At 37.6% G+C, this 12,675-nt stretch overlaps 1 protein-coding gene across 8 annotated transcripts in view; it reads right to left on the bottom strand.

The window, feature by feature from the left end:
* RIC1 (RIC1 homolog, RAB6A GEF complex partner 1) overlaps positions 1-12,675 on the bottom strand; it is a 163,997-nt gene that overhangs the window by 48,846 nt on the left and 102,476 nt on the right. For 6 of the 8 annotated variants that reach the window (XM_070794215.1, XM_070794213.1, XM_070794214.1 and 3 more), the window contains 5 exons: positions 9,316-9,381; positions 8,542-8,686; positions 7,816-7,864; positions 4,692-4,844; positions 2,723-2,926 (listed from right to left, as the gene is read on the bottom strand). In XM_070794215.1, the coding sequence (XP_070650316.1) occupies positions 2,723-2,926; positions 4,692-4,844; positions 7,816-7,864; positions 8,542-8,686; positions 9,316-9,381 (617 nt within the window). The remainder of the gene's footprint in view (positions 1-2,722; positions 2,927-4,691; positions 4,845-7,815; positions 7,865-8,541; positions 8,687-9,315; positions 9,382-12,675) is intronic. The other 2 variants (XM_019965981.2, XM_019965980.2) reach the window with 1 other exon arrangement.

Consider the following 12,675-nt stretch of genomic DNA (forward strand, 5'->3'; position numbering starts at 1 on the left):
ATTTATACAGTTTTATGTCTTAAAGATGCTATGAAATAAGAACAAAAACTTTTATTTTCCCTAGGAGATCTACATATTACCTGAACTTTGAGTTCCACCCCTAATACTGAGAACAGAAAATGGCAAAACTAAGAAAAGAGGTGGCTAATGGATGATGAAGAAACTCAGGTCAGGACTGCATACTCAGTGCATAAAAAGTCATGTCACACTACTGGGAAACCCAGTGCTAAGCTACAGAATCTCTACTCTTAACATCTTAGGATTTTTCCATCTCTTGTAGAACCTACATCTACCTTTTTCCCTTTAAAGTCATTCTGCTAAAACCCTGTCTCCTCCTCAGATTTACTTCTGTCTGTATCTGGTGAGATTGTGAAAACCATCATCCTAGGAGATCTGATCTGTGCCAAATACCCGGAACATTTGATTCACATTGTAGGAATGAGAGCAAATCATTTATAAATTAAATAGCCTTTACAATCCTCTTTGTTGACTTAACAAAGTGCCTGATACATGACCCTGCTTCTGACAAGTATGCATCTGTGTTATTTTTGTTAAAGGAGAAAACATAATTAACATAGAATCTTCTGACCAGGAAACTAATGAGTATAAGGTAGAAAGCTTAAACAAACAAACAAAAAACCTAGTAGTCTAGATGGGGAACAGACAGAGCAAGCAGGATTAGTTGAGCTCATCTGATGAACTCTAAGCTGTACAAGAAGCATACAAAGTACTAATCACACAAACAAAGCCACTTTGATGGAGGATGCAGGCACTCTCCTGGACAAGAGTATGTGCTGAAGGCGGAATTAAACAGGCACCCATGTTTCTTCAGGGAATACTTACTAAAGGCTAAAATGTCTGGAAGGTAAAGTATTAACATTATATAGACACTGTAAAACCACACTACCAAACACACACCACCAAAACACTGCATTGACTCTTGTGGCTGGATTACCAGCAAACAAAGCTTAGGGCAACTCAAAGTAAAAACAATGCCAAGTAGGCACATGCTAGGTTTTATTAATAGATCTAAGTCAGCAGTATATCATATGCTTCAACATTTAGTACCTAGGTTTTAAGATAGGTTCTATTATTCCCTTAATTTGTATCATGGTAAGGATCAAGTCTGCCACTATTCTGCTGTGTGACCTTGGGCAAGTCACCTAACTTCCCTGAGCTTCAATTTCCTCATGTATAAAATCTAGTTGGACTACATGATTGCTAAGGTCCTTCCAGCTCTAAAAATTCTATGAGTCCATTATAACTTAATTTGGGGGGAATACAACAACTCTAGCATTATTTTTATTAGCTTTAAGGAAATGGAAACCATTAGGTAAAGCTAGAGTTAAGTTTATCTTTCTGAGTACTTTAGATATCTAAAGAACAGAATGACAGAAGAATATTGCTAGTACCTATTTGTCTGAAGTTGTAAAAGCAGTGTTATATGCTTCTAACACAGGATACTTCATAGATGGCTATGAATCACAGAATCACTGAATTTTTGAGCTGGAAGGAAATTCCATTTTTGTTATTGCCTGATGGATTTTTGAGTTCCAGACCTACCTTCTTCGATCCTCTGCTCTACTTGGCTCTCTGGCAACACAGACCTGGCTAGGCAGAACTGGCATTCATGCTAGGTCAGTGTAGAATGAATAGTTCAAAGTATGGGGGAATGAAAATAGCAGAGAAATGGCTATAGGAGAGAAGGGAGCAGTGGAAAATTTTAGTCAAGGAAGTAGCTGATGCAGTTTTATTTAATAACTGTTACTAATTATAAAATGGTATGCACATTGTTTGATTTTATGAATTTATGAATGTAAGTTAAATACATTTTCTTTTAGTGTATACCACATGTCAATGTAGGAGATATTCTTCCTTTAATTTTTCACACAGAGACCATTCTTCTATCTCTCATTATCTTCACTCAAAGTCAACTGAAAATAACATGGGCGGTGAAGTAAGCTAGGTAAAAGTATAGAATGTAGAAGACAAAGAATTGTGAAAATAGACAATGACTAAAAGAAACTAACTCAAGAGTAGACTCTGATGTATCTAAGACATTTTGGTGACAAAACTGGGAAGAAAACACTTAGGACTCAAATATGTATGAAAGTTTCTTTCAAGAAACTTCAGTTTACTAACTTGTCCAAATTAATTTTGTTTTCAAAACTCAGAAGTAATTTCTATATTAAATGTCAATTTATCAGAATTACTAAAAGAAACCACTAATTTGAAAGTTACATCAGAATGAGTAAATAATCTGGAGCAAGACCAAGTAATAATAAAATTATTAACAATAATGTTCTAGACTAATCACAAGTCTTCAACTTGGGTCCAAAGTCAGGCAATTAACCTCAATGTGTACCCATTAGGACTACAAGATCATCTGGACAGGGGACTAATTGACAGTGTCACTTTTCATGAAATTACCACACTTCTGCCTCTGCAAATCTAGAGCTAAATTTATACCAAAAGAAGGCTGACAGTCCTGCACAGTAAAAGGGCAAAGCATAAACTTCTAGTTTTTCAAACTATTCACTTACTAATGGACTGGGGGAAAGAAAGGAGAAGACAAGAGGACAAGAGCACAGAAAAGCAGAAGAGAGACGTGACAGTCAAAAAAGGTTAGAAAGTTCCTCAGCAAATGAATTACTTAAAAATCTGTTTTAGGTGCTATCTTAGCAAGGACTAAGTCACTAGTCAACAGCATCTGAAGACTTACCTGTACTACATGCCAATGCCGATGACCAAGTAAAGTGCTTAAACTCTGAGACTCTAAACCACCACCTGCAAATGGGCTCTTTTCCCGACGGGTTCTGTGATCAGAGTGAGCTGAAGAACTCCTGGGATTCTGGCTCTGTGAGGCCTCTCCACAGTTCAAGTACAATCGATCCTCCCCCTGAAGCAACACTTGCTCTTGGTTACTCTAGATGAGGGAAAAGGAAGCAGAGGGAAGGAAAGCAAATAAAAACAAGTAAGGTGGGGGAAAGTAAGTAAAATGTCAATTTAGTTTTATTGCTGGGAATATACCATACATTTCAGCATTGATTTTCCTCACAGAGGACAAGACTACATAAAAAGTGCTCACCCTGTTACATTTAAGACTAACAGGCAACATTTTAAGGATTTCTTCCCAGTGTAAAATAATCTTTATTAAAGTTTGTTTTATCATATAGATTCCAAAACATGCCCATGCCCAGGGTTACAACTGCTATAGAAGTATCTTTCATAACTACTTCAAAATGGCAATGCTATGAGAGATTTTCCATCTGAAAACTGAATAAAACTACTCAATGTCTACAGTTTACAAAGTAGTTTTATATAAAGTATCTCATGAACGATGATAAGAAAAGATGTCTGGTCACTTTGTGTACATGCTCACCGATGTGCCCACATGGCAAGGAGTGGATTAGACACAGGGATAACTGGATTCTGGAGGATCTTTTAAATCATGGGGAGGAGGAAGAGTAGCCTACAGCCTGGTTCAAACAATTCAATAACTGCTTGGTGAATGCTTGGTTAGTACCAAGGGATGTGCCAGGCTCTGAAGACATTTAGACAAAAAGTTTCTACTTCTGTGAAAGGCCTGTGTTTTCAAATGTAGGCAGATTATTCACTCACTATTTTTTGTAAATTAGATAGATCAGCATCCCGACCCCTCATGTTCCCATTGTAGTCCAAATATCATCTTGACATAAAACTTGGGGTGCTTTTATATTATTATTTTGGATGAGGGACCAGAGGAAGAAATCCTCTACCCTTGTTTTTCTTATTATTCAACTACAGTAATAAGGTCTGAGATCCACAGTACTTTCATTCTTTCTCAGTGTGTTGTAAATTTTAATTAGAAACTGGTTGCACCATATATTTAAAAACCCATTGATGGCAGATACTAAGATATGCATTTCTATCATGTAACACATACTATTCTTATGCATAAATAGCGTATTAATATCTTATTTCAGACTGATAAACATGAATTTATGTTATAATTTGGGGCAGTGTTTCCCAAAGCAGGATTCTAAGGCTTATTTTCTTGCAGGTCTTCCTTAAAAATTCATAGGTAAGTAAGCTTGGGAAATATTGCTTTTTATACACCAACTCCTGGACTTTTACGATGCACATTAGTGTATTAAAGACTAGATTACTATGCTAAAGAAATTTCTACAGCTTTAACTCCTTTATTTCACACAAGACAACAGAACATTTTCTTATTCTATGTAATTACTATTTATATTTCTCACAAATTGTGCCTGGTGGAACACACTTTGGGAAATGTTATTAACACTAAATTTTATTCAAGTAAATCTGTAAACACTGTTTTTTCTCAAGTTGCTTATGATCCTACTTAAAAAAAAAAAAAAGCATGGGACTTCCGTGGTGGTCCAGTGGTTACAACTCAGTGCATCTACTGCAGAGGGCGCAGGTCTGACCCCTGGTCAGGGAACTAAGATCCTGCGGCCTACCCCCTCCAAAAGCTAATCCTGCTCAGAAATAAAATTTGGGGGTATTATTTAATATAAATTAAAAAGAAACCTAATAATCATAGAAAATATACAAAAGAAGATCATATGCCAATTTTAGGAGTACATGCAATATTATCTGTGTCATAAGGACATATCTGTGTCTGATATTCTACATCAAAGCCATTAAAAACAAAACCAAACAGAGTTTTAATTAAATAAACTTACCATACAAGGGTTTACAGTGAGTGCACTCTTGATAAACTGAAACAGTAGAATACCAGGCTGTTTAACTATACTCTTGGAGTCAGACTCATTTTCAGTATTTTGAGAACCAAATCCACTGATTACCCAGAGGTGATAGCCTTCAGCACCCCAGCTCTTAGGGAAAGAGGTCGGGGAGAAAAAGAAGAGGGGGGAAATCAAAGCAATAGAAAATTTGTTATTTTTTCCTGGCTTTAAATATTTAAATTCTTAAATAACCAACAATAAGCATTATTAATTACTTCTGAAGGCTGGAGATACCATGACAAACACCACAGACAAGAATCATATACCTCCATCTACTACATCTTAGATCGCCAGTAGAAACCATCATTGCTCTCCACCTAGAATAGTGAAAACACTACATACTAATCCTAGCTAGAAATCCTAAGAAATGCCTACTGCTATCTGCAACTTCTCTATGAATTTAACTGCCTCTCAAATACAAAGAACTTCCTCAGAAAGACAAGATCCACATTACATAGCTGAAGCTTGACAAACAAGCACCAAAACAGATACAATCTTGTACAGAACAAAGAACAATGGACTGGCGACTATGAGACTAGGGTTTCCACTGCAGCTTGGCTACCATTTTGTTGTACTACCTTGGCCAAACTATTTGGTTTCACAGGGTTTAAGTTTCTTCCTTTATAAAATGAGAGCGCTCAAAGAAATTAACCAGGCCCAGTCAATTTTAATATTCTATAATTAGATTTCATGATTATTAAAATCACTTAAAAAAAAAATCATGGGAAGAGTATTAATTCCTAACCTGCAAGGCCAAGAAAATACTAATGAGGGGAGGAGAGGTCCATGAATTGTTGCAAAATTTCAGAAGTTCTGCTTTCCCATGAGAAGTTTCAGTTGCACAAGTTAACTAAAATGCTAAGATTCTTAGTTTGTGATTAAAATATCAGCTTAGTGAGGCTGGTAACACCAGTTGTTGCACACCATTCAGAAGCACTGATTGGCAGTCACAGAAACGGTGTTTGAAAATTACAAGTATGAAGGTGTGTAGAGCCATCAAATGGGATCCTTGGTGATGAAAGGTTGGGAAGCCCATGGTTTCAAGGCAACCATGGTGGTTTAAATTCTTTGAGAAACCCATGATCAGAAAATGCCTTCCTCTGTGGAGCAAGAGAGAAAGGTAGTGATAAGCCTAAGCCTCACAGCCACTAATTTCACAAAGATGGTATGGAGAGGGCTATAGTAAGAAAATGTTTTTATGTAAGGACAAGGGTAGTTATACCTCACTGCTTTCTACAGAAGCTGTTGAAAACTGATGGTAAAAATACTATTACAACAAGGACTACAATTCTTTTAAGTCTACGGAAAAGTTTAAAATATGCTCAAATAATGTACATGTCCTCCAGGAAAAAGACCCAATGAACACTTCACATTAAAAGAAAGGAGGCTATGGGAAGTGGGTGCTGAGTCACATAAGAAATGCAGGTTGTTTTGGAAAAACAAACGCCTGATCTGAACAGTCACTGTGTTCACAGAGACGACAGGGCTTATTGGACACATCAAAACAAAATAAAAATCAAACACTGAAAATTAGATAGCCTGTTAAAAACAGACTGTTAAAGATAACGCTTTTATTAAAGCAAGAACTGTTTAAGAAGAGTCTCATGAGACTAGAAGAGCTTTTTTTTTCTTTTCTGAGCATGCAGGCATAGCTTATCACCAGTGTTGTGATAGTTTCAGGTGGACATCAAAGGACTCAGGCACACGTATACATGCATCCATTCTCTCTCAAATTCCCCTTCCATCTAGACTGCCATATAACATTGAGCAGAGTGCTGTACAGTAGGACTTAGGACTTTGTTGGTTATCCATATCAAATATAACAGTGTGTACATGTTGATCTCCAACTCCCTAGCTATCCCTTCTCTCCATCCTTCCCTCCTGGCAACCATAAGTTTCTTCTCAAAGTCTGTAAGTCTGTTTTTATTTTGTAAATAAGTTCATTTGTATCATTTCTTTTTAGATTTCTCATATAAGGGATGGCGTATGATATTTCTCCAAGAAGGTCCAAGTTTTCTTTTGGGGTTTAAGTGAAGACTCATACACATGATGAGGTGCCTGGGGCATAAACTGATTTTGGAGTGGAAGAAGTCGGTGTGGGACTTCCTTTTGAGAACAAGTGCAACTATTCCAGAGTTCTCAGAGCCTTATCAGCATCAGCAGCATCATTACTCCGTTTACCTTGCAACTTCTCATACTCAGATAATAGCATGTCCTCCTGTGCTGTGTGGTTAGTTGTGTCTGACTTTTTGTGACTCTATGAACTGTAGCCAGCCAGGCTCTTCTGTCTATGGAATTCTCCAGGCGAGAATACTGGAGTGGGTTGCCATGCCTTCCTCTAAGGGATCTTCCTGACCTATGGATAGAACCCAGGTCTCCCACTTTGTAGGCGGATTCTTTACCATCTGAGCCACCAGGGAAGCCCGGATAACAGCACAGGTAATAATAATAGCTAATAATACATAATAATGGGAGGGCGATTATCTCAGGCTCCTTAGGCCACTAGCTGAGGGAAAACAAACCCAGGCGCAGGTCTGGTTCATCCGCTCAGGGCATCACACAGGACACCCTTGGGATCTGGCAACCCTGAGGTTTGACACTAAGGATATGTAGGTGGGACTGGCAAAAAGCAGGGAGGTTCAAGATAAAATAATCTGGGCGTTAACCAGTTAAAGTTTCTGCTTTAGTGTAGACGTTAATATCTACACTTAAATTTAACTTAGGACTCCTTCGTCACCAAACCTTTGAATAAATAAGGAAAGGGACCAAGAAAATATGCAATGTAAGACTGGCCCCTGAGTGACCAAAAAAAAAAAAATTATGCAAAAAGCTACCCTAGTGGGAACCTTGAAAAGATTCAGGTGACTTTTGTTGCTCACACCCTCTTGCAGATTCTCAACAGAGCACTGCTCCAATTCTGCATAAATAAAATACCCCCCTAGACTTTCTTCTCATTTTGGAGAAGAGCTTTTTTAATTTTATTAGGTCAGTATGAGGGAAAAACAGGAAGAAAAAAAACAAGTTTTTCACATTGTATCAATATTTTATAGAAAGAACTTACCATAGAGTTGATTTTAAGGGGATCTTTTTTGGTACCATCTGACCTATAGCTGAAACAGAACAGAAAATTAAAAAGAATCTTCTAATTGCATACAACATTTAGCTTTAATTTTTTTTAAAATGATTTTTTTCCTTTGAAAGAGAAATACCCAATACTGTGTGAAATATGAGACTCCTGGTCAATGTACCTAGGTATGTCACTGAGATACAGTCTTTCAGGTACTAAATAATTTCTTGACAGGGTCATGCAGTTTGGGCAGGTGTGTTCATTACGTCAGAACTAAAGTTCAGCGTAGTATATGAAACGGGCAGAGATATTAACCCACTTCTGTCAACCCACAGAGAACCTATACTAACTCAATGAGATAATGTAATTTTTCACTTCCTACTAGCTACTTATATATATAGTTTACAGCTCTTATTAGATAATAAGCTACTTGAACAGATTCATGTGTGATTTAGCCTTGAATCAAACATTTATCACATATACAACAGGGGTTCGATAAACAAATGCATTTTTATTGAATGAACAATCAACTGAAAGAGGATGGATGTACGAGGAATTGATACATTCTGAATAAATTAATTCTGAACCTTATAAACTGTTTTGGGGTAAGTGTCAAATAAGGCAAACTGTGAGCTGTATGACAAAGTGCATGCATGTGTGTGTGTGTATTGTCTCAGAGAAAATGGAGTTATTTTGTCCAAAATTTCTTTAATGACTCACGCAAAATCTCCTCCAAGTGTACAAATCAGCTGGGCTCCAAATACACTCCATAAAGAAAGGCCTCCATATTCCCAGGTCACTATTACAACACTATTGTCAGGAGACCACCTGACCAACTTAACAGCTCCTGTTTTGTTCCAAATGTCTGTTAAGAAACCACAGAAGAGTTAAGGATAAATGACTGCTTCATACTTAGTACTTTTTACAGCCTCTATCTTCAACTTGAAACAAGCAAAAAGGCATGTCTGCTTCAGTGAGATGAATTCAGTTCATTTAGGGCTATTTAAAATTAGTATGATCATCAGCCTGGGCCTGATTTAAGCAGAACAAACTCTGTACCCAAGTGATTCGTAAGAACCCAGAACCATTTCTTGCTGCTATTAGCTTAAATAACTATTGATACAACTGTGTGGTCTTAAAAACTCTTTGGCTTTGGGAAAATCAGTTTCTCTAAGATGGGAATAATATTTCCCTTGAATAATTCAATACAATATCAAAGTACTCTACAAAGTATGAGGTGTTTCAAAATATAAAATATTTTGCCATGATCTCCATGTTTTTTCAGTAATATCAAAGGGAGTCAAATTAAAGCAAATTGAAGTTTAACCTTATGTTAGGATTAAGTAGGTAAACTCCAGCTTTGGCACTATAGATGCTTACATCTTCTTTTAACTAATAATATGTCTTCTAACCCTATATATAATTACTAAAGCGGAAAATTTCATTGCATAGTAAAATCCAAGTTTCTTTACTGCAGAGTTAAATGAAACATACCAGCATTTCCCATCAGGAATTCAACAAGATCTGTATGACCTTCTTTACAATTACAGTTCTTTACATCTGCAGTATTAATAAATTTTTGTTGTAAATATATCTGCTGCAAAGGGGTGGTATACAGATATTAGCCTACAAAAGACAGGCTTGGTTAACAGAGTAAAACTTTTTCCCTCTGCCTATGTTTGAATCCTCACATTACCATTTCCCACCATAATTCAGGTATATGAGTAACTGGTATTTATGTATATAAAAATGGGAACATGTCTAAGCAACATCATATCTTATTAGTATACTTTATACACTTAGGAGAGAAATTTAAATCCAAACCAAGAAAAAAATACAAACTCAAATCAAGGCTTATAAAACGAAAGCAATTCCATGTGCAAGGAAAAAAAAAAAGGTTTAGATGTGTATTTACTATCACAAAAAGCTGCTAGTGTTTTAGCTTATAAACAGTATTCCTATTATCCCAAGTAAACATATATATCTGTATATATATATCTACATACACACATATGTACGTATTTTCCAAGCATTGTACACATGTTAAAAAAATCTAGGTACATAGATGTACAATAAAATAGTAATGATGGTTAACCTAATTTTCAAGTGGCAGGAATACAAAAAATTTATCTAGCTGGTAACCTACCGTAAACTTAAGATTGTGATAATTTGCATAATGAGAAAAATGTAAAAAATAATCCCCAAACTTGCTGTTACAGTTGAATTTGCAAGACAGAAAGGATGATCTCCAGGAGCCAGAAGAAAAAAACCAAAAGTGAGACTGGTTAGTGCTTGAATTAAGGCAGCCTAGGTGTGAAGAGTCAGAGAAGGCAATGGCACCCCACTCCAGTACTCTTGCCTGGAAAATCCCACGGATGGAGGAGCCTGGTAGGCTGCAGTCCATGGGGTCGCTAAGCGTCAGGTACGACTGAGCGACTTCACTTTCAATATTGACTTTCACTTTTCACTTTTCTGCATTGGAGAAGGAAATGGCAACCCACTCCAGTGTTCTTGCCTGGAGAATCCCAGGGATGGGGGAGCCTGGTGGGCTGCCGTCTATGGGGTTGCACAGAGTCGGACACAACTGAAGGGACTTAGCAGCAGCAGGTGTGAAGACTGGGAAGTGATGAGGCAAAAATAGTTGGAAATATAGGGACAGAAGGTTGGAATGGGACCTAGGTGTGACTAGGGAGTTGGGGGTCCTTATACAAAGACAAAAAAGGGGTTTCAGGGCAACATGAGTCTGAGAATCAGAATGGAAGCTGATGATCATGTAAGGATTCCTGATGTGCTGCCACCTGTAAAAATCAGCCAGTGAAGCCAGAAGAAACATAGACGCTTATGTCTGTTCAAGAGGCAGGACAACACAAGTCTCCCAACATTTTAAGCAGCTGTATAGCCAAAAGTTACATAATCCAAAAGGGCAGCCCTCTCCCATAACAAAGACCACAAGAGCAGGAATTAGCAGATAACTAAAGGGAGAAATGGCATTCCAAGAACCTGAGAAAAGGAAACAACCTGAAAAATTCAGTACAGTGTTGTCAAACGATCAACAGAAGGGATCAACAGAACTTCCTGAAATGATGTAAATATTCTATATTTGCTTGGTCTAACAGACAGCCACTAAGCTGCATCAGGCTATTTAACATTTAGGTGTAAAGAGGCAACTGAGATTTCATAGTAATCCAAATCTATGCCCCCAAATCACTAATCCCAAAGAAGGTGAAGCTGAATGGTTCTATGATGACCTACAAGAGCTTTTAGAACTAACACCAAAAAAATAAAAGATGTCCTTTTCATCATAGGAGACTGGAGTGCAAAAGTAGGAAGTCAAGAGATAACCTGGAGTAACAGGCAAGTTTGACCTTGGAGTACAGAATGAAGCAGGGCAAAGGCTAACAGAGTTTTGTCAAGAGAACACGCTGGTCACAGCACACACCTTCTTCCAACAACACAAGAGATAACTCTACACATGGACATCACCAGAAGGCCAATACCAAAAACAGACTGATTATATTCTTCGCAGCCAAAGATGGAGAAGCTAAGCAAAAACAAGATGGGGAGCTGACTGTAGCTCAGATCATGAACTCCTTATTGAAGAAAGTAATAAAAACCACTAAGTCATTCAGGTTTAAATGAATCCCTAAATCAAATCCCTTACGATTATACAGTGGCAGTGACAAATAGATTCAAGGGATTAGATCTGACAGACGGAGTGCCTGAAGAACTATGGATGGAAGTTCAAACATTGTACAGGAGGCAGTGATCAAGACCATCCCCAAGAAAAAGAAATGCAAAAAGGCAAAATGGCTCTCTGAGGAGGTCTTACAGATAGCTGTGAAAAGAAGAGAAGCAAAAGGCAAAGGAGAAAAGGACAGATATAACCATCTGAATGCAGAGTTCAAAAAAATAGCAATGAGAGATAAGAAAGCCTTCCTCAGTGATCACTGCAAAGAAAGAGGAAAACAATAGAATGGGAAAGACTAGAGATTTCTTCAAGAAAATTAGAGATACCACAGGAACATTTCATGCAATGATGGGCACAATAAAGGACAGAAATGGTATTGACCTAACAGAAGCAGAAGATACTAAGAAGAGGTGGCAACAATACACAAAAGATCTTCATGACCCAGATAATCACGATGATGTGATCACTCACCTAGAACCAGACATCCTGGAATGTGAAGTCAAGTAGGCCTTAGGAAGCATCACTATGAACAAAGCTAGTGAAGGTGATGGAATTCCAATTGAGCTAGTTCAAATCCTAAACAGTGATGCTTTTAAAGTGCTGCACTCAACATGCCAGCATATCTGGAAAACTCAGCTGTGGCCACAGGACAGGAAAAGGTCAGTGTTCATTCCAATCCCAAGAAAGGCAATGCCAAACTACTGTATAATTGCACTCATCTCACAGGCTAGCAAGTAATGCTCAAAATTCGCCCAGTGAGGCTTCAATAGTATGTGAACCAAGAACATCCAGATGTTCAAGCTGGATTTCAAAAAGGCAGAGGAACCAAAAATCAAACTGCCAATATCCATTGATCACAGAAATACAAGAAAGTTCCAGAAAAACATATACTTCTGCTTTACTGACTAAAGCCTTTGTCTGTATGGATCACAACAAACTGTGGAAAATTCTTAGAGATGGGAATACCAGACCACCTTACCTGCCTCCTGAGAAATCTGTATGCAGGTCAAGAAGCAACTGTTAGAACCAGCCATGGAACAATGGACTGGTTCCAAATTGAGAAAGAAGTACATATAGGCTGCATATTGCCACCCTACTTATTTAACTTATATGAAGAAAATCATGTGAGATGCTGGGCTGGATGAGGCACAAGCTGAAATCAACAC

This window comes from Bos indicus, chromosome 8 (assembly GCF_029378745.1).
Source record: "Bos indicus isolate NIAB-ARS_2022 breed Sahiwal x Tharparkar chromosome 8, NIAB-ARS_B.indTharparkar_mat_pri_1.0, whole genome shotgun sequence".
NCBI classification, from domain to species: Eukaryota; Metazoa; Chordata; class Mammalia; order Artiodactyla; family Bovidae; genus Bos; species Bos indicus.